The following is a 23,281-nucleotide window of genomic DNA, read 5'->3' as shown; positions in this document are numbered from 1 at the left end:
GCTTCAACCTCTCGGACCCGCCTACGGCACGTACAAGATCAACATGCTTGTTCGGGATTACCAGGAACCCTTCCGTGTGCACCGGATAATGTGCACATCAGGAGGATAAACACAAAACGATGACATTCCAATTCATTCAACTCAAAACACGGAAAAACGTAACAGTGAGTCCTAACAAAATACATTTTACTGTAAGGAGGAAAAAACCACAAAAGATTTTAAAACATAACAATACTCTTGATACTGTTGCTAACATAGCTCAAAACTTCTTTAATTTTAAAGTTTATCGCTATAAAGATAACTACAAATTATAATTTTAACTGCACACAATACCTGAGGAAGGAACACTCAGGTAGCTCATTACCTGTCAGGGTATCACCAGTAAATCCCCCGGCTAGCTATAAAGTTGACAGATATGATTCTAATAAAATTATGACCGTATCAAAGTATACACCCAAAGTTCCCAAAACTGTAACAAAATTATCAATGCGAGGAACTTATACATGCTCTTCCAATAATTAAATATTTGGCCATTGATTGAAAAGTGAAAACCGGGTGAAACACAATTTCTTGCATTAATTTTAAGTACATTGTAGTCTTTGTGGTATATAAAATCCTATAAGGATGTAAAAAGCTTCACTGGCAGGAGTCTTAACCTCAAGTCATTGATACGTTAACTATTCCTTCCTCGGTCGTTTCAGAGGTTCCACTAAACGTTTCCTTAAAAATATTTACTTCTAATTTATGTTATGGTACTGGTCTTTGACCTTAAACATTACTGTGCGTGGAATTTATATCATGCATGTGTGTATATACGTGAACGTTTCAAGCTAGATTCAAGAGAAGCAGCTTTCCCTACAGAAGGAGGGTGAGGAGATCACGAGCGCGAACTTGAGTTATGTTTCTTTTATCAGTCGTACCGCCCCAGCTGGTGAACCAAAACAAAGCCGTTAACTGAGAGGTGACAGCACCACCAAGTTTTCAGGAACTTCCATAAACAACTGCTATTACGTTGACCTCAAATATAAGAAACAACCCCCTGACTAATACCAATCCTTTCTTAAAATCATTTATTTTTTAATTCAAACAAAGTTAAGGGGTAGGCATGTTCATTTTTACTCTAAAGTGCAGATCTAGATTATTATAAATTTATAGCTGATAATCATTTAATCTCACGCAGATAAAATTCTAAGCGCTTCATATATACACATATATGTGTGTGCCTGTACACATATCCTTAATCTTTAAAGCAACCCTATGAGATTAAAACTAGTATTACTCCCATGTTCCCAGTTTAAATGTGAAGAAACTGAGTGGAAGAGAGGTTACCTAGCCATTAAGAGGTGTTTACAAATTACAACAAAAAGAAACACCAACACTTTACAATACTTACTAAAAAATTTTTTACAAAATATTTACAGATGTTCAGATTTCTTTCCTTTTTTAATTGAAGTATAACTGACTTGAAATATTATATTATTTTCAGGTGTAAACACAGTGATTTGGGATTTTTTATACATTACGCAACGATCAGCACTATTAAGTCTAGTTACCACCTGTCACCAGAGTTATGGCGACGTTGCTGAGTATGTTCCCCCTGCTGTGCGTGACATTCCCGGTGACTTACTCACCTGCTCACTGGAAGTCGGGGCCCCAGCCTCCCTCACCTGTGCTGCCCATCCCCCCACCCCACCTCCCCCTCTGGCAACCACCTGTTTCTTCTCTGTATCTATGAGTCTGTTTCTGTTTTGTGACATTTGTGTGCTTTGTTCTTTTAGATTCCACATATAAGTGAGATCACTTGGTATCTGTCTTTCTCAGTCTGACTTATTTCACTTAGCATCAGGCCCTCAAGGTCCATCCATGTGATTACAAATGGCGAGATTTTATTCCTTTCTGTGGCTCAGCAATATGCCACTGTATATATGTACCACATCTTCTTTCTTCATTCATCTATGATGGACACTTAAGCTGCTTCCATATCTTGGTTACTGTGAATAAGGCTGCAATGAACACAGGGGTGCAGACATCTTTCTGAATTGGTGTTTTTTTTTTTTTCCTTTGGATAAAAACCCAGGAGTGGAATTGGTGGACCACACGGTAGTTCTATTTTTAATATTCCGAGGAACCTCCATACTGCTTTCCATCAGATTTATTTCTAATGTTTCCCTACACAGACCAGCTTACACACTCACTCACATAGCTCACGCCCACACTTCCTTCGGACCTGTGCTCAAACACCGCCTCATGAGAGAAGGCTTCCCTGACCTCCCTACACAAAACTGAAACCTGCCCCTGACCTTTCACCCCACACTCACTCACTTTCTCCCTTATCTCTTGGTACTCAGCACCATATGACATAACAGCTGTTTATTCATTCACGTCTTCATCTTCTCTATCAGTTGGATATAAGCTCCAAGAGTGTTTGGACTTTGCTTTGCTTACTGCTGAATCCTCAGTGCCTAGAAAGTGGCAAGCACATAGTAGGTGCATAATAAATATGCTACATGAATTAACCTTGATAGGAATTTAGCTCCTAGGTCTCCAAGACAGCTTGTACAATCTTTTTAATCTTCAGGACAACATCCATACAGAAATATTCTTTACAATCTTGAAAAAACTGGCTTAAAAAAGTGATGAGGATAAGCTGTGTGGTGCAGCTAGAAAAGAAATAAATTAATAAATACATGCAGGAAATGTCAGTGTCACCAAAAAACAATGTAGTTTAAAAAAATAAGATGTGATGAGGAGGAAGAGAAGGGGAGGGTAAATAAGAATGATTTTACCCCAATGGTAAGTTAAGCACAGCAGAAAAGCAAATACATAAAAAGTACCAAATAATTCAGATGGAGTTTCTTAACATCACTTTAAGAAAATGCAGATAATTACCTGCATCACTGACCGGCACTTATTCTCCGATTGAACTACATCATTTCCCCACACTTCCTCCTTCAAATGCATATCACGTGTTTTTCAATGTGTAAAATAATATATTTTCCATTTTTTTTGAAAAGTGGACATATCATTATTGCATTTCAAAATCTCAGAACTATTTTTTCAACTCTAGAGTAATGCAAATAACCCAAAATTAGAATCAGGAGACCCAGTTTCACATTACCTGTCTCCAACTATCTTATCTGGCCTGGGGTGGCCACTGTAACCTTTCTCGAAAATATCAATGCCTCTCTCATGGTCACACCCTAAACAGATGCCCTAGAGAGATCCTGAAGCTCCTTCTGCACTAAATAGTAACACTTTACAGAAGAAGGTTTTTATTTCCACTATCAGAGAACAAAACATAAAGATATTATCTTAGTTTTATCAGTTCGCCAAATTTGCAAGGAAGCTAATTCATGAAATATTAATGTTTTTAATAAATATCTCATACATTACTCAAAACTATATTTATATTAAAAATTTTAGGTCAAAAATTTTTAAATTTTAATGCTCAAAGTGAAAAAAATTAGAAAATCTAGCAAAATACTTCTGAATGTTTTTCTATGACCCAAGAAAACTCTATTCTCCCTGCCTTTACCACAGTAATGAAGACCTTCCAGAAGAACATTTCAGTGAGTAGCATAAAACCTGTGATTTTTAAAAAAATGCTATTTTGACTTTTAAGTTATTATCAGTCTGAAGAGCTCCTCCAAATCAGAACTATTATAGAATACACTCCCAAACCATTACTTGGCAACAAAGATGAATCTACCTATTACCAGGTTAGGGTAGCAGCTATTATCATGGCCCCTTGATTTCTTTCAAGTAGCTCCAATGGAAAAAGCCTCAAGTGAATAATAAAGATCTCATAATAGCTCTCAAGAATTCGTTAGATGGTAGAAGGCACTAAAATGAACTCCGGAGAGTTAAAAAGAAAAGAGGAAAAAAAAAAAAAAAACACCTCTCATCTTCTGATAAGAAAAAATAATTAACCTGACTTAATGCAGCCGCGAAGGCCTTCCATAAATCAGACCTTTGTACTCCAAGAGCCAGATTCAAGCCATATATCAAGAGGGTATGCAGATACTGTCTTGTGAGCACGCGCGGAGCATTTCTGCCTGTGCGCGGGCCGCGGGTCCCTCCGCGCGGAGGGGAGCGGGGGATACGCACGGTGCTGAGCTTGCCGGAGGTGACGACGATGCGCCTCTCGTGCAGCATGCTGGCGAACAGCTGCAGCATGTTGTGCGCGTCCACGGCCACGAAGTACTCCGTGAGGTTCCTCTGCGCAAGCCAGAGACAACTGTGTAAGTTACAGGGAAAGTATCTGACACGTTCGCTCGCCACGCGGTCTGAAGTACAAACAGTGTTAGGAGAGTAAGTGGTATTCGGTGAGATCGTTAAATTTAATTCTATTCTGCTGCCACACAGAGCACGCAGCCTTCGACTATTATCTGAAACGTAGCCCTACTCCAGGAAAACATTCTCAGAGGGCGATCAGAGCGTCACATCGTTCCCACCCTCCCTCCCCAGGCACCTGAAAAAGAAGCCTGTTTTCTGGGCCCCAACCTAGACCTGCTGAGTAGTAATCTTCCGAGTACGGCCCCAGGAACGCATTTTCCAAACAAATACTGCCAATGATTCTTGCACGCACTGAACTGTGAGAACTGCTGCTCCAGAAAATACATTCGAGTCTCCTCTGTTTGCCAATTCATTGCCTCATACTATCGACTATGTATAGGGCAACCGCAGGATGAGATGGGTTTATAAAGCAGACCTCTGATTCTTTATTAAGGAAGATCTCGTTTATATCCCATGTCAGGCCTGCTTTATACCACTATAACCAAATAAAAGTTGGTGTTAATTTGATTCCTTGACTTAACACTTCAAATTATTTTCCCCACAAAGGAACAAAACTGGGGTAAGCTACGTTACCTTCCACTTTTAGATCCTCTCCTTCTTACTTATTTTTAATTTTCTGTACTCAAACTTAAGCCCATCAGAAAGCAACAAGCGATAAAGAGACTGAATGAGAGATGACAGTAGACTGAAACTGCAGTGCCAGGCGCTCTATAACCCAGAAGGCTAAAACTTCTAGTTGAGCAAGAAACTAAGAAGTCCAATTGTTTCTTCAATTTCTGTGACCTACAAACTTTCCCAGAACAAACCAGTAATCACAGCAGGGCACATAAAAGGAAACAGTGAGTGATGCTGAATTCGGTGGAGAGATTCATTTCCTGTTTTCTCCAGCTGAAGCACACCTCACCTTCCATTTCAACTCTTCATAATACAAAGTTACTTTTATGTCATTCAACGTTAATATTTTTCCTATAATCTCGAGATAATTTCTAGATGGGGAATTATTTCTCAATGCAGAATGCTGCCTTATGGATAGGTCCTTGCTTTTTTTTTTTCCTCTTCCCTGAACAGGACTTTTTTAAAATAAAATATATTAATGGAGATGTAAAAATGTATATTCTCAGTGGCAGTTTTTCCTTAGAACGGTTCTTTAAAACATTCAAAGTCACAGCGAAGTTTGTGAAGTTCGTTCAGTCAAGCTATTAGCGGTTTATTAGTAAATTTAAGAAAGATACAAAGAGCAGAGGCGAAAGCAAGAGACTGACTTGTTGTATTAACAACCCTGATGTGAGGGGCAGGCGTGCCTAAGTCAAGGCGATCAGTCAGCCTCCAGGAAACCTAACAGACACCCCCCAGCCCGCGGTGGACTCGCACAGGCCTTGAGGGCTTGTGATGTGACCTGCTGATTTGAAGGTCTATCCCAGGCCCACGTGAAGAGCGGCTGAATGCAGTCTCTCACAGGAGTTAACTGGACTCATCTGTACCAAAGGCACCACTGACAGTCTCGATCCGAAATTAGGAAATTTACAATTGTCTTCTTGGACTTTGTTCGTTCACTTATAACCCACGTGCTTTTGGAAACCAAACACTCAGTAGGTTCAAAAACATTTTTGGAGGAACAGTAGAGTTCTGAGGAAAATAATACATATTCCTTAAGTTGATGTTTCCTTCACTTTGAGTGAATTATTTCTACTAATTCATTTTATCTTTCCAAAACAAGCTGAAAAAAATTATGAAAGGAAATACTTCCTTTTCACACAGCATCCAAAAGTGTACTTGTCAATTCCATTTATCCATGTAAGCTTTCCTACAGAATTTTAATTTGTAATAACTACTAAAACACTGAATATATTTCTAGTAAGGCTACAATCAGGACTCTAAATAAATGTGAAATGTAGCAATTTTATAATTTCTTGTAGTATCCTTCAAGCCTTACAAAATATGTATTACTTATATTAAAAATCAGGAAATCAAGTAGAGAACATCTAAAATTTGAACAGATACACACACACACACACACACACACACACACACAAGGAATCTAAGCACTATGGTCATTTCACTAAAGTAACGATTTGCGTGAAAATATCTCCCATTCCACGTGTTCCTTCCCCACCAACAGGAGGCATCTCCTGAGACCTCTCTCTTCTGCCTGATCCGGGGAGCTCAGGACCTAACTGAACACAGACTATCCTGCTGAACTATCCCAAATGGTAGAACTCGTTTTTCTCATATAATTTGTCTTATCTACAACCAGATATTAAGAAGGAGGTAAAGTAGCAGATACATAAAAAGAAGAAAAAGAGATAACATTATTCTTTATTTTTTCATTTTTTCTCACAGAGAGTTACAATGTTTTCTATTTCTCTACAAAGAAATCCTTAAACAGTGAGACCAACATAAATAAACTTCATAATATCAGTAGAAAAAAAACATAGAAAACTTACACTCTCTGGTATTGTTGGGAGTCCAGTTACATCAGGGGCAATGAAGTAGGAATGCTAATCAACAGAAATAAATCACATAAGAAAAGGAGAATTAAAATGTGGTAGCATTACGTATAATTTGAGATTAAAAATTTTAAACATATCAACTAACTAAATACCACGGACTGATGCTCAGGGTTTGTTGAATTTGAGAGATTCTTAAATGAGATAGCAGGTTTATATGAGATTTAACAATAACTTTCTCATACAAAAAGTTTAAGTGTTGGTTAAAAAAATTTCATTTTAAAATTGAAGTGGGAATCCTAGAAAACGTTTATTAAGACAAAAAAAGCATATTACTGAAAAATAGATAGATCATTTTAACACATTTGGTTTAGGGAGCCTGGAAAAATAAGGCTTGTTCACCTAAGAAAATATCAAAATCTATTGAGATTTTTGAGTTCCTACAGTTAAGTCCCCATAAATTTCTCTGGTACATATCAGCCACTCTATTATTTAGAAAGCAGAAATAAACAATAATTTTTTAATGTTTAAAACTTCTTAAAAGGTAATTAACCCAAAATATGACTTTTATACATCCACCAAACAAATGTTAATTAGCTTCTATAATAGTCAAAGCAATACAACAGTTCACAGACATATTTACACAAAAAGCATGCTGTGCACACCTTCACGTTTCACAGAATGTTCCCAAATTTTACCACCCAGAATCAGAGTATAAGTCAATCACCAAAATCATTTTATTTTCTGTTCATATTAATCTCCCAAATCATTTTACTACCTCACATAAGGACCTACTTAATATTGTCTTATAATTAATGATTTGGGGGGAAAAAACCATGCCAGCCAATCGTGAGCACCACTGAACTAGCCAGAGCAAGGCTAGTGGGCACAGTCAGAGTGCCCGACCTGCAGGCTGGAAGAACAAGGTCCTGACACCCCGGACAAAACATGTGACAGACACCCATGTGATGAGTCCCCCGCTCTGGCATCAGCACCACTGACGTGAGGGTAAGCAGGGATTTGGTCTCTATCAGCTACTTGTATTGAGATGGATTTTGAATAGCACTGTATTTCAGAAAGCTATGCTTTAAAAGATGGTATAAACAGAAAATATAATCCGAATGATTAATTTTCTTAAAAGAAGCAAATTTACCACTTCCCAAAGGACTAGAGTGAATCTTAAAGACACAGTGAAAGAAGTAATTAACTTCCCAATTTAACAGTGATTTTCAGAAGCCAATGTCCTTTGAACTCACCCGTGCTAGGGAGGGCTGATCTTTCAGAACTTGCTCACTGGCTATAAATATCTCTTGGTTCTTACAACACATAAGAGACAAAATGAGTATTTTACTTTCATGGGAGAAATTTACACAACAAATTGCTGTGTATTTGAGACAAACCTATGTAGCCACATTAACCGCTGAAAACATCTGAATAGCATTAATTACAAATGTTTTAAAGGCTGATTTGCTAGTTTTCTGCTAGGAAAATCTTGAAGTACTTTAATTCTCGACTGAGAGTACAGAATTCTGTGGATATTTAACGGCTTTGAAATGTACTTTCAAAATAAGCATTTACATTAGATATTAACATTTCAAAAAATTTCTGTGATATTCTAGCGGTTATAATGTCAAGTCTTGAAAAACTCATGTGAAGGAATATTCATGAAATATGAAATTTTAAGAAAATCACAGCAGTTTCTCAAGACTTGTCATATTTTTATAATGGAAATTCTGCAAACAAACAAAAATTTCTTTTCCACTTGTGGAGGAAAAAAAATGCCTAGGACCATCAATTTTAACCTGACATCACGAAACTAAAACTGTACTAGTAGGTGAACACAAAGTGTTTTCACCCCAGTTTTGCTGGTCATGAACTGCACAGCACTGGCACGTGACTGGATAACCTGTTATTGAAGTCAAATGAAATTACTAAGTGGACTTTACATAAAGGTTTATCAACCAGTTGGATTTAACAATACCTAAGATATTGTACTGAGAACAGGTGAACAAGATTTGAAACCTATCACAGACTGCTGATTCAAAAGCTTATATGTGAGGCTTAAAATACAAAAATAACCATCAGACATAGAAATACAACACAGTCCCTCAAATTCCTTTACCAAGATTATTTCTGATATAATAAAAATCCTCTCCTTATCAAATGAAATGTCAATTTACTAGCAACTAACATTCAAATAGCTTTTCGTGGTATATCTGAATATATCATTTCATAAAATTCCCCAAACAACTTTCTCAAAAACTGATTCACTAAATTTCTCAAATGCATAAAAGGGAACATCAAAAGAGATTAACTTTTTTGCCTCACATCACACATTTAGTGACTGTGATTTAAACCAAAATCTTCTAGTCTTTAGGTATTAAGAAGACTAGACGTCTTTGACTTAGAGTTCTTATTAATAAAGGTAAAGCGTTTCAATATTTCTGAAATGTACTTTTATAAGATATTTAGTTACTCCTGAACAAATAAGACAGTCTAATTTAGAGAATACATTTTTATTTCTCAGCTCTCCGTAATAGCTGCCTCTATCATCTTAGCACTTACAGTATGTTTCCTTCACCATTTAACAAAGTGTTAGAATCACTTCATAAATAAAACCCCTCCAAAGAAAAACACTTATTTTCAGAAAATCCGGAGCTTTTCTTCCTTCTCCAGAGCGGTTTTCCTTGTCCTTTGTACTTCATTCTCACTGACTGTGAACCTGCGTTCTTTTGGCTTCAATGACTACAGGTCTGAGCTTCTCCGTACCTGCCCCTCCCTCCAGCCTTTCCCTCCACGTGCTCTCCTCTTCCACGCAATTTCTCTGGGCAATTAGACCTGACCCGCTGCTCTATCCTCTCTACATCCTGCCCTCTAAATGGCTCAGTCACTCCTACAACCACGTCTGCAGATGACTCCCCGATTTGGGTTAAAAGTTCCAGGTTATCCTTAGCTTTCCAGCTCCCAGTCTCTAAATGACTGCATAACATTTATTTCCACTCTGGCATTAAGCAACAGAAGAGGATGCAGACGTAAAGGGGCAGAGAACATTATGCTGTTACAACGAGGGAGCAGTTCCCAAAGGTGGGAACGGAGCTAGCTCTAAAGACACATAGTCGTCTAGAGGGTTTAGAGGAAGCTGTACCACCGAGAAAGCACAACGTCCGCTCGGAAAGACGAGCGGGAACACTGCGACCAGAGTAGAGAATCAACTCACGGGGAAGAAAACGAGACGGGAAAGTGAAAAGCTGGGTTGAGGCTAAGAAGTGGGCGGCCCTGAAAGGCCAAAACTTGGGACAAATTCTACCGAGAATGGGGGACGACTGAAGGTTTTCATCAGGGCACTTGATATAGTTGAAGGGAGTTTGAGCTTACGGCCTTCAGAAGGGACTGGAAGGAGAGGCTGTGGACTAAGGACGGCTGAAGGGATGAGCGCCCAGACTAGGCTGCTGCCACTAGAAATATACAGAAGACAACCGCGGAGGAGAACACTACGATCAAACAAAATTACAGGAGGAGATCTAAGCAAGAAGCAAGTTATTACCAAAGAGAGAATGAAATAAGGCTAACAATTTCCTCATCTTGCAAAAAACCAAATGACCTAAAAAGAGAAAAACAAATACTGTATGCTAACACATATATAGAAGGAATCTGGAAAAAAGGTTCTGACGAACCTAGGGGCAGGACAGGAATAAAGATGCAGATGTAGAGAATGGACCTGAGGACACGGGGAGGGGGAAGGGTAAGCTGGGACAAAGTGTGGCATGCAGTGGCATGGAGTTATATACACGACCAAACGTAAAACCCATAGCCAGTGGGAAGCAGCCTCGTAGCACAGGGAGATCGGCTCGGTGCTCTGTGACCACCTAGAGGGGTGGGATAGGGAGGGTGGGAGGGAGGGAGATGCAAGAGGGAGGGGATATGGGGACATATGTGTACATATAGCTGATTCACTCTGTTGTACAGCAGGAGCTAACACAACATTGTAAAGCAATTATACTCCAACGAAGATGTTTAAAAAAAAAAAAAAAAAAACACAAAAAGACCTATTAACACGATTACATACATTTCAAATTGCTTTCTCCTTCAATTTCTCTTGCATCATTATATATTTTCCTTCCTTAATTAGGACAGTATATTGTTATTTTGGAAGAACCAAAATCAACATAGGTAAATTTTAACATTCTATTATATGCCAAATTAATGAAGAAAATTAATGAAAACATTCATATGTGATTATTAATCTTGAACATTTACAAAGCCTCCCAAAGTACTAGGGTGATTTTACTTATAGACAGTACAGTTCATTAAAAGTTTCAGTGGTAAATAATCTATACCACCACAGCCTTACTGCTTTGAGAACTTTAATCATATTTCCAGTATTTGGTGATTATACTAAAAGATGTATTGAAGTATGGGGAAAGAGTTTTTTAACCCAGAATCTTTATCATATAGTTGGTTATATAGTACGTTTCAATACTTATTATGTACTGTTTTCATTTTATGCGGGGTATTTGGTATTGTATATTTGTGTGGGTGTGGGTGTGTATTTCCTTATTATGGATAGATTTTACCTGAAAATCAATGTTCCTTGCAATCAAAATATTCTCAGATATTTGGTAACTTTTAGCATATAATTTAAAAATCTGTGATTTAACAACTACTGAAGTATATATGTATCATATGTTATGATAGTTAAAGCATGTCAGAAAGCCTCAATATCACCATGTAGTAATGTCAGTACAGGCACTGAAGTCTTCCTGGGAGCATGGGTGACTCAGCAGAGTTTCTAAACTGCTGTGACTCAAAACATCAGTTACTGAACTCAATACTTACCACACTCAAATTGACAGGAGTGTTTGCGTTTGGTACTGGCTGGTTATAGAGTGATTTGAGAGTTTCATTCAAATCATCTTCCTAGAGTAAAAAAAAAAAAAAAAAAGTACATTTTATAAATGAAATAGGAACTAAGTAAATATAATTAAAACTACTTGACAAAATCATTCACTGTGCCTACTCACTTCAGATGTGATATATACAGGCAGACCCTGGAGCTATGGTGGGCTCAGTTCCAGACTACCACAATTAAGCAAATATAGCAATCACGTGAGTCTCATGCACTTTTCAGTATCCGAGTGCATATAAAAGTCATGCTCACACTACACTGTAGTATATTAAATGTCCAGTACTGTTATGTCTGAAAAAACCAATGTCATATCTTAATTTAAAATACTTTATTGCTCAACAATGCTAACCATCATCCGGGCCTTCAGCAAGTCAGAATCTTTTCACTGGTGGAGGGTTTGCCTGGATGTTGATGCTGCTGACTGATGAGGCTGGTGGGTGCTGAAGGGTGGGGTCGCCGTGGCAGTTTCTTCAAACAAGACAATAAACTTTGCTCCATCAACTGACTCTCCCTTTCATCGGCAGTCTGCGATGCTGTTTGATAGCACTTTACTCACGGTAGAGCTTATTTCAAAGTTGGAGTCAATCATCTCAAACCCTGCTGATGCTTCATCAACTAAGCTCATGTTATATTCCGAATCCTTTGTTGTCATTTCAACAATCGTCACGGCATCTTCACCAGGAGTAGATTCCATCTCAAAAAGCCACTTTCTTTGCTCATCCATGAAGAAGCGATTCTTCTTGTGTTCAAGTTTTATCAAGAGATTGTAGCAATTTTCACATCTTCAGGCTCCACTTCTAATTCTCATTGCCTTGCTATTTCTACCACATCTGCAGTTACTTCCTCCAGTCAAGTCTTGAATCCCCCCCAACTCAAAGTCATCCAATAGGGCTGGAATCAACTTATTCAAGCTCCAGTGAATATTGATATTTTACCTCTTCCCATGAACCAAAAGTGTTCTTGATGGCATCTAAAATGGTGAATCCTTCCCAGAGGGTTTTCAATTTACTGTGCCCAGATCCATGAGAGGAATCACTATCCGTGGCAGCCACAGTCTCCCGAAATGTATTTCTTAAATAATAAGACTTATTAATAAATTTAAAAATGATAAATATGATAAATATAAACATAAGTTTAAAATAATGATAATAATAAATAAAAGTCAAAATTACTCCCTGATCAATGGGCTGAAGATGGATGCTGTGTTAGCAGGCGTGAAGAAAACAAGAATCTTGTTGTCCATTTCCATCAGAGCCCTTGGGTGACCGGGTGCACTGTCAATGAACAGTAATATTTTGAAAGGAATTTTTTTCTGAGCAGTAGGTCTCAACAGTGGGTTTAAAATATTCAGTAAACCATACGGTAAACAGATGTGCTGTCATCCAGGCTTTGTTGTTCCATTTATAGAGCACAGGCAGAGTAGATTCAGCATAATTCTTAAGGGTCCTAGGATTTTCAGAATAATATATGAGCATTGGCTTCAACTTAAAGTCACCAGCTGCACTAGCCCCTAAGGAGAGAGTCAGCCTGTCCTCTGAAGCTTTGAAGAGTAGGCATTGACTTCTCCTCTCCAGCTATGAAAGTCCTAGATGGCATCTTCTTCCAACAGAAGGCTGTTTCCTCTTGTTTAGTGCAGCCACCTTCGTTAATTGTCTTAGGAGATCTCCTGGATAACTTGCTGCAGCTTCTACATCAGCACTTGCTGCTTCACCTTGCACTTTATGTTAAAGAGATGGCTTCTTTCCTTAAACCTTATTAAACCAACCTCTGCCAGTTTCAGTCTTTCCTTCTGCGACCTCTTCACCCCTCTCAGCCTTTGAAGAGTTGAAGAGAGGTAGGACCTTGCTGTGGATGAGGCTTGGCTTAAAGGAATGTTGTGGCTGCTTTGATCTTCTATCTAGACCACTAAAATTTTCTCCGTATCAGCAATAAGGCTGTTTCACTTTCTTACCATTCATGTGTTCACTGAAGTAGTACTTTTAATTTGCTTCAAGAACTTTTCCTTTGCATTCACAACCTGGCTAACTATTTAGTGCAGAGGAACGCTTGCATTTTCCATTTTAATTTTAAAATCACAAACCTAGTTTTTAAGAAATAGGTACAATTTAAGTAAGATTATTGTACTAAGATGCAACTTTGATGCAAGATGCAAATATTCTAAATACTTCTTTTCTAAGTAGCTCTTAGTTACTACTTGCCTGTGATAAATGGGATTACATAAAATATGTAACACATCTACTTTATGGGATTTATACAGTAATAATGTACCTTGATGTGCACAGTCACTTTTCTGAATTACACATACAAATCCAGTAATAAATACGTGAAGGTAGCTTCTCATATACACAGTTAATTTTATTCTCTCTTAAAATGTTTATGTTGGGAGAATAAACCAAAGGTAAAGGCAGTTATTCAAAGAAGTTAATCATTCATTTTAGGGACACGGATACAAGACACACATGACTTCTCACAATTTCTCTTATAAGTTGACTATGAAAACTTAATAACTCAGATGTCTACAAATTCTTGCAAAAGTGTGTACTCAAAACTGCCTATTTTCGTTAGTGTATATATATGTCAATGCTACTCTCACTTCACCGCAGCTTCCCCCGCTCCCCTGTGTCCTCCATTCTCTACGTCTATGAATGTAAAATAGATAGCTAGTGGGAAGCAGCTGCATAGCACAGCTCTGTGCTTTGTGACCACCTAGAGGGGTGGGATAGGGAGGGTGGGAGGGAGACGCAAGAGGGAGGGGATATGGGGATATATGTATGCATATCGCTGATTCACTTTGTTGTACATCAGAAACGAACACATTATTGTGAAGCAGTTATACTCCAATAAAGATCTATTAAAAAAAAAAAAAAAACTGCCTATTTGAAATTCTCTTTAGAATGACCTAAAAAGGACTCTAAAGCATTCATCACTTGACCATTTAAGCAATGAAATACACCACAGGATAGTCTGGATGATACTGATGTTCTGTGTATGCAAAATTCTTATGGAAACAAATTTTTTAAAAGTCTAGCTTTTAAGAATCCTTTGTAGCTGCCTAATGCTGATCAGGTAAGGATAACTGACTGTGAATCTAAATTCCATTCTAAATACCCTGTGGCACTGAATTAACAATGAAAAGAAAAATTATTACACTCATAGATTTATTTCCACTTATTAATACTGTGAACTTATAATATTTTTTTCCTCTAATTAGGAACACAAATGTAGTCTCCCTCACTTCCTCTCTTCAGGAAACCACAGTATGTTTTTTTTACATATTCCAGTACTACATATGGTCTCAGGGAGCATATGACATACAATAAGTATTAAGTTTCTGAAGGTAACGTATTCAAAAGTTGGACAACTAATACAATTAATGTTGGTTCCATGTGTTTACTCAAAAACACAAAGAACAAGAAACTATCATGAAGTAGAATTCTGGTTTTGAGTTTTCAATGCAATAATTGAATACTGTTGTTTCCAGTTATTTTCTTAGGAAAATGAATGACTGAATAGCTTACATATAAAATTGTTCAAGTGTAAAACAACCTTCTAATGAATATTTCACAGAATTAAGTGTATCAAGTGTAGAGAGGGAACTGTTTACACACACAGCACACGCACACAAACCCTGGACTTTTGACAAACACTAAAAACATGCTATTATGTTATAATAATAAAATTTGATTGCCAAATTAGGAGACTGCTCACTAGAAGAGTAAAAGAAGTGTCTGAATTTATTAATAATACATTGAAATTCTATTTAATAAAAAGTATCTGGAGTAGTATTTGTATTGAGTTTAGGTCTGTTTTTAAAGATATTTACACTGAATCTTAAAAGATGAGTGTTCTACCAGTGTTCTAGGAAATTTAAGTGGCTCCAAATAATTGGAGAGTATATTGTGTGTAGAAAAGTGGGAGCAGATAAGCCAGGAAGGACTATCGGATGCCAGATCATGAAGCTTCTAATATGTCAAGCTGCACACATGTTTAGATTTTATTCTAAGGAACAAAAGAAGCCACTGAGAGGATTGTAAGCAAGCAGTAAAATGATATAATCAGGTTTCAGAAAGATCGTTCTCAGAGATCAGAATACAACTAAGAATGTGTATAAGATGTCCATAAGTAATTTCTAGAGAGAAGAGAAAAGAAAACTAAGAACATAAGAACACCAAAATTCTAGGTGTAGATAAAGGAAAAAGTTCAAAGAAAGACTAAGGCTATAACTAAAAGCAAAGAAAAGACAATGTCAGATGACCAAACAAAATACAGTCTCAAGTGTGGAGGAGTATCAAGTAAGAATTTAAGCAGATAGCCAGAGACCAGAAAATATACCCTACATTTCAAAATTGGAAAGTAACAACAGGCAATCATTGCAGATTTTTTTTAAACTTTTATTTGAATTAAATTGCATCAAATAGCATAGCTAATATCTTAGTATATTAGTCCTTGTTTAAAATAGGGAAGAATGATTAAGGGGAAAATTTACAAACTATCATCCCAGAGAAGTTCATTAATTCAAAGCAAACTTCAGTTTCTGTTTTGTTCTTATTTTTAAGAAAAAATGATAAAGATGTAGAGATAAATATGAGCTAAAGCTATAAAATTCTTAGAAGAAAAAAAGAAAGCTTCATGACATTGGATTTGAAAATTATCTCTTGACATGACACCAAAAGCACAAGGCAACAAAAGACAAAAACAGATAAATTGGATTTCATGAAAGTTAAAAACTTTTGTGCATCAAAGGACACTACCAACAAAGTAAAAAGACAACCCACAGAATGGGAGAAAATATTTGCAAATCATATATCTGATAGAGGATTACTATGAATATGTAAATGACTCCCACTCCTCAACAACAACATGAAGACATGATTAAAATATGGCAAAGGACTTGAATAAATAATTCTCCAAAGAAGATATACAATGACCAATAAGCACATGAAAAGACTCTATATCGCTAATGTTTAGGGAAATGCACATGAAAGCCACAATCATATACCACTTCACACCCATTAGGATGGCCATTATAAAAACAAAACAAAACGAAAACAAAAAATAACTGCTGGGGAGGATATGGGGAAACTGGAACCCTGTGCAATGCTCGTGGGAATGTAAATTGATGCACCCCCTGTGGAAAGTGTTATGGCAGTCCTCCAGAAAGTGAAACACGGAATTACCACGTTATTCAGCAGTTCTACTTCTGGGTATATACTCAAAAGAATACACAGACTCAAACAGTTATTTGTACACCCACGTTCATAGCAGCGTTGTTCACAACAGCCGAAAGGTGGAAGCAACACAAGTGTTCATCTAAATATGAATGAATAAACAAAATGTGGTCTGTGAATAATGGAATATTATTCACCCTTAAACAGGGAGGAAATTCTGACATATACTACAACATGGATGAACTCTGAAACATGAAGTGAAATGAGCCCATCACAGAAGGACCTATATTGTATCACTCTACTTATATGAGGTACATGGTCTGATGCAGACAGACAAAAAGTAGTACGATGGTTGTTGCCAGGGACTTGCCAAGGGCAGGGAGGAATGGGAAGTTGCTGTTTAATGGGTAGAGAGATTCAATTTGGGAAGTAAAAAGGTTGTAGAGATGATGCTATTGAAGACTGCAGAACAATGTGAATGTATTTAATGGTACAGAACTGTACACTTAAAGACAGTTAAAATAGTAAATTTCATGTTAGGTGTATTTTACCACAATTTTAAAAATGGGGAAAAAACATGACTTACCAGTTCCTTAGCCAAGTAATCTGCCAGAGTATTTAGAAGCTTGTAATATACTTCAAACCATGGCAGGTAACTGTAAAAAAGAAAAAAAACAAAAAAAACTTTAAAAATGTGTGTGTGTGTGTGTGTGTATATATATATATATATATATGTATCATTTAGAATAAAGAAACAAGATGGCAAAATAAACATCAAATCTAGATTATTTAAAACAGGTTGATCCTGGAGGGCAAAAAAGAACTATACCCATGTTCTCTTTACTGTTACATTAAAAGTTTACATGTAATCTACTATTAGTTTTCATAAAGTACTCAGAATCCAAAGTTCCATTATAAATGTTCTCCATTACGCACTTCTATTTTATGTTAGCAGCACCGAGAATCACGGAATCCCACTGCGTGGTATACATGGTACGAGTGGCACCAGAAACACTCATAAATAAAAATTAACCACTGTAATAAGATAATATCAAACACAAACTAATTTTAAAAAGCTTTTAAAACAAAGATATAATCATTTCTTTTTAAATATTACTGAATTAAATGTATAAAAAATAGAATTATGTGCTTATTAATTAAATCAATTCTTCGGAAATTGATGTTTACATAGGATGGTACATTTCAAAATAAATATCAATACAAGTAAGAAAGCCTATTTTAAAAAGTGTAAATATTATAAATAGCGTTTAAGTATCAAAAACACATATAATTTAAAAATCATTTTGATTCATTTTGCTAGACACAAATATAATTAATTTTATGAAAGCAAAATACTAAATCCCAAAATCAATTGTACAAAATAAAATCTGTACTCCTTTTCAACAAATTAAGCTATGTATATTTTAAATCTATCCAAAGTTTTTAATTGTTTATTAAAATGTACACTTTTCACATATAAGAAGAGTAAAACACACCAGTGTAGTTAACTATCAGTTAACAAATACTCATTTTTTTCTTCAGAGAATGACTACAACAGACTACTTTTTAAGAGAAAAAAGTGTGATACTTTTACTACACAATTATATACTGACAAGAGTACAGATACACAAAACAGATTTAATAATCAATGAATAGAGCTTAGAAAAACAGCATTGTTTCTGCATTTTTTTTCATATAATGTCTGATTTATTAGTGACCATGAATGATGCTTTTTAATTAGGAGTAGCCTGAAGTCATAACAAAAGAACAGTCAGGTAAACGACAGTATCCTTACTCAGCAGAATGCCGTCGTTCTTTAAAATGATCATTATAAATAGTAAGTAATGATATAAAAGATACCTATCATATTTTAAAATATCTACCAACTTTTCATTAAATCTAGCATATTGAGTAGTACATCCATTTATCTCTGTGCCCTTTGGAAATGCCACTAAAATGACTGTAAATAAATAAAAAGGGTATAAATTAATGAGGACAAGACAAATGCAATAGAAAGCAACACAGGTGAATGGCTCTGTAAAGGTGGTAAGTTAGCAAAGAATAACTGACTTTGCGGAAAAGAGAAAACCAAAACCTGAGTGTCAACAGAAGGGAAAATGACGATTAGCCAGTAGACTGGCCCCCACAGGATCCTGAAACACTGACCTGGGAATCTCTCAAGGAAAAAAACACCCCAAAGGCCCTATATTTTCTTGTGAAACCAACCACTGCACATACAATGATGCTAATTCAGTTTAGTGCCTCTATCTTAAATATAAATTAACGGTCCAACCACCAGATATTTGAGGAAATACAGACATCAATACAAACATAAAAGGAACTCCAAGTAAACAAAGACAATATAAACATCAGGTGAAAGTTTCAAAAATTATCATTAATATCCACAGAAGCTGAATAAAGAACAGGATGCTGCTCTTTTTTTTATTGTTGTAATCTAGTATTTATTTTATTTCATTTTATTTTTTATTTTTTAACATCTTTATTGGAGTCTAATTGCTTTTCAATGGTGTGTTAGTTTCTGCTTTACAACAAAGTGAATCAGTTATACATGTACGTATGTTCCCATATCTCTTCCCTCTTGCATCTCCCTCCCTCCCACCCTCCCTCTCCCACCCCTCTAGGTGGTCACAAAGCACCGAGCTGATCTCCCTGTGCTATGCGGCTGCTTCCCACTAGCTACCTATTTTACGTTTGGTAGTCTATATATGGAAGCAACCTAAGTGTCCATCAACAGATGAATGGATAAAGAAGATGTGGCACATATATACAATGGAATATTACTCAGCTATAAAAGGAAACGAAATTGAGTTATTTGTAGTGAGGTGGATGGACCTAGAGTCTGTCATACAGAGTGAAATAAGTCAGAAAGAGAAAAACAAATACCATATGCTAACACATATATATGGAATCTAAGAAAAAAATAAGGTCATGAAGAACCTAGGGGCAAGACGGGAAGAACAGGATGCTTTTAAACAAAATGAAATCTAAAAAAGGAGAAAGAAGTGAAAAAATAAATTTTTAGACAATAAGAACAAGTTCTTAGAAATTCAAAATACAAATGATGAAAAAAATTAAAATCAATAGAAAGATTAGAAACTAAATGACGAATATCTCCTAGGAACTAGGATAAAGAGATAAACTGATAGAAAATAAGAATAAATATTAAAATATCAGTGTATCAATCTCGACTATCATGTAGTTGACTAATAGTGGTTCTAAAAAAAAAAAAAGAGGGGAAAAAGAAATGAAAATTTCTTTTTAAAAATTACTAGAAAAATCCTGGAACTTTAGACATGAGTTTCCACATTGAAAGTGCCACCAGGGTAACTGTAAAATAAATGAGCCAAACCAGAGTATCACAGTGAAATTCCAGAACAGGGGCGAAAGGAAAGCACCTAAGAATTTCCAAAGAGACAAAAGTGGTAGCGTACAAAGGCATCAAATCCAAAATGTCCCTGAACCTCTGTCTCAACAGCAATTCTGGCAAGTCAGAAGATAATGCTTCCAAAAGGCAGAGGTTAAATCCCCTGCAACCTAGAATTCTTTGTCCAGAGAAACTATCAATCAAGTTTGGGGATAGACTAATAGCAGTTTCAGTCTTTCTAGAACTCAAAAATTTACCTTCTCCATAATATTCTTGGGGAGGAACAAAATGGAAGACTGAAGCAGGAAGGAGGAATATGGGGAAATAGAGACAAGAAGTTGAACTCCAGGGAAGAACAGATAAGTCTAAGGATAAATGTGCCAACGCCTGGTGAGCAACCAGTCCAGATGGAAACAGGAATGAGGGCCTTGGGTAGGATTTTCTGGGACAGGGGGTTGCAACAAGCTGACAGCCTCATGTGGGAGTCTGCAAAAACATGGGTGAGTACGTGCCAAAGCTCTGACGGTTTGGGAAAAATCTGAGAATCAGAAGTTAGTACAGGTAATCTCAGTTTTCACGTTTAAATTACTCAACTCTTCTAACCCTCATGCTCAGAGAGCTAATCTACTTTCTACCGTATCTTTCGTTTACAAAAAAAAAAAAAAGAACCTTGAACATTACTAATACTGTTTTTAGATTATCAACCCCATATCATGCAAACTACCACATCGTGTTTTCCATACTCATTATAACTCAATGAAATAATTTTCATGGAGGATGTCCTGCCAAGACACACTGTAGTTCCTTGGATACAGTACAATTTCTTTCATTTGAAGTCATTTCATAGTCACATTTCAACTTTTAACAGCCTGAAGAAATTGCTATTTCAAGAAAATGTCAATGTGTTATGTAATTCAGATCTATATGCTCAAGATGAGATGAGACCTAATCTATTCAAGGAACACGCAGGTCTGTTTCTATCCTGCTCTCAGGAATCTTAAGATAAAGCAAGATTTATTGACTTTAGGTGGTTTGCATGTCTACCTGTTAATCCTTATAGTGTCATTTTCACCTTACTCAAATAATGTGGAACCTTGTTTAAACTTCCTTCCTGGTTCACTATAAAAATAAGATATGTAATAAATATCTCATAATTATAAGTTATTGCAAAGTGAAAGAATCTTTTTTTTCTAGACCAAATGTTCCGGTTTTCTCATCTTTACATTATTACTTTTCATTGATTATCTTCCCCTTCCAATTTCTTTTCAAATCATGAAAACAAACTGGAATCCAATTTGTCATTAAAAAGCTAGTTTATACCAAAAAACCACAATTTATTTGTAAGATTATGGACCTGTTTTTGAAAGTGAAACAAACTGAATTAATAATTGATTAACAGTCAGTTTATTTTTCAAAATTTAACAGTGCTAGGTATTCTGGTATCGTTTTATAATTACTATTATTTTTTATTATCGCCAAGAATGCTTTCAACTGCATGGCATCCTGACACCAGGCTGTGTTTATCCTTTACACAGGGATGCTGGATTTTGTTCTCATGTTCATTCAACTCTTGACTCTATTATATATAGATCACTGCTATAAATCAGACTAATATAATTTTCTAACTATTACAACAAGGCTCACACCTATGAGATATTTCTCACAGTGATCTCTAAGGCTCCATCATGCTTAGTTATTTCTGTTTGGACAGTAGGACTTACTAGTCAGGTCTATGCCCATCTAGGGAGTAGAGAGCAGAATCTAAGAATCAGAGATTCCACACCTTAAAATAATTGGAAGTACAGAGAATAAAACTTATTAGGCACTAACTGTATGTATGAAAATATGCTAGGTACTTTATACATGTTCTCTCATTTAATTCTTATGATAATCCTATGATGTGTATCTGACTAAACTAAGGTAAAGCAACTTAGCCAGGGTCACAAAGCGACCAAAGGGCAAGCCTGAGATTAGAACTCTGACGGAGCAATACGTGCTCGGGGTCTGCCAATCACCCAACACAGGCGCGTACTTCTGTAACACCCAGCCTTTGAATAAACACTGTCCAATGACCAGATGTTCTCAGGGAGCTGCATAAAATGTGACAAAATTCATTCATTCTGGTTTAATCTTCAATCAGCCTACTGATAATTTCTATACACTAAAGTAAATTCTATCTTCTAAAATTTGTTTAACTAATGTTCAGAGCATTACCTTCCCTTCTGCCTCTTAAATTATATTTTATTTATATGGGCAAATTTCCCAGCAGATAAACATCTGTTTAATTTGATTCTTTCATTTCACAGATTGGTAATTCCTTCCAATTATAGATTTCAGTACTGCTTATACATTCATCACTGTGGATAAAAATTGTGAAAAGGATATGGCCTGCAACACGGTACGAGATCTCTGCCCAAACAACATAAATCTATCAACATCTAAGTATATTTTGATCAATAAGAAGACTCAGAACTGCCTTATCTATTGTCTAGCCAACACTTTTCTCTCTATATAATGTGTGTGTTCATGAGAGATAATGGGACAGACTCTTTCAAATTTCTACAACAGCACCGCCTGATACACCAGTAAGAACCATCGCCATAAAGAACTGAGTTTAGTTACACACAATGTGCTTTGTGAACATGTACTGGTTCTTGGTGAGAACTAGCTCCTTTTTAAGAGTACATATCGTTCATGTTTTTTTTTAAATGAAAACATCACTTGTATCCAAGCGGAACTACTCCGTAACTTAGTCACACTCTTAGGATGTCAAGGAAACAGGGACATTTTCCGTTGCAAATAAACAACAGCATCCAGAGCAGAGGGTGCAAACTGGCTACATGCAGACATATCCAGCCCACAGTCATATTCTGTTTGGGCAACGCACCATCGTCGTTGCTGAACTGAGTAAGTGGCCAACTTCTAAATCAGATAATTCACTTAAAAATTTAGATTTCTTCTCTTAAAAATCAAAAGAACTGGCAATACTGGTTATACTTTTTTTTTTTTTTTTAACTTTGCAACAAATACCTAAAGCTGGGTAACAGCTTCTGTCTTTGGATGGGGCATGTGCTATTTA

General features: G+C 36.4%; 1 protein-coding gene across 8 annotated transcripts in view; it reads right to left on the bottom strand.

Annotated features, from left to right (window-relative positions):
• DENND1B (DENN domain containing 1B) overlaps positions 1-23,281 on the bottom strand; it is a 258,787-nt gene that overhangs the window by 129,475 nt on the left and 106,031 nt on the right. For 4 of the 8 annotated variants that reach the window (XM_059055749.2, XM_067027466.1, XM_067027479.1 and 1 more), the window contains 5 exons: positions 17,404-17,473; positions 11,580-11,660; positions 8,000-8,059; positions 6,741-6,794; positions 4,108-4,218 (listed from right to left, as the gene is read on the bottom strand). In XM_059055749.2, coding sequence (XP_058911732.1) covers positions 4,108-4,218; positions 6,741-6,794; positions 8,000-8,059; positions 11,580-11,660; positions 17,404-17,473 — 376 coding nt within the window. The remainder of the gene's footprint in view (positions 1-4,107; positions 4,219-6,740; positions 6,795-7,999; positions 8,060-11,579; positions 11,661-17,403; positions 17,474-23,281) is intronic. The other 4 variants (XM_059055774.2, XM_067027477.1, XM_067027481.1 and 1 more) reach the window with 4 other exon arrangements.

Source organism: Kogia breviceps, chromosome 1, assembly GCF_026419965.1.
Source record: "Kogia breviceps isolate mKogBre1 chromosome 1, mKogBre1 haplotype 1, whole genome shotgun sequence".
Taxonomy (NCBI): domain Eukaryota; kingdom Metazoa; phylum Chordata; class Mammalia; order Artiodactyla; family Physeteridae; genus Kogia; species Kogia breviceps.
This window is presented reverse-complemented; position numbering and strand designations above follow the sequence as displayed.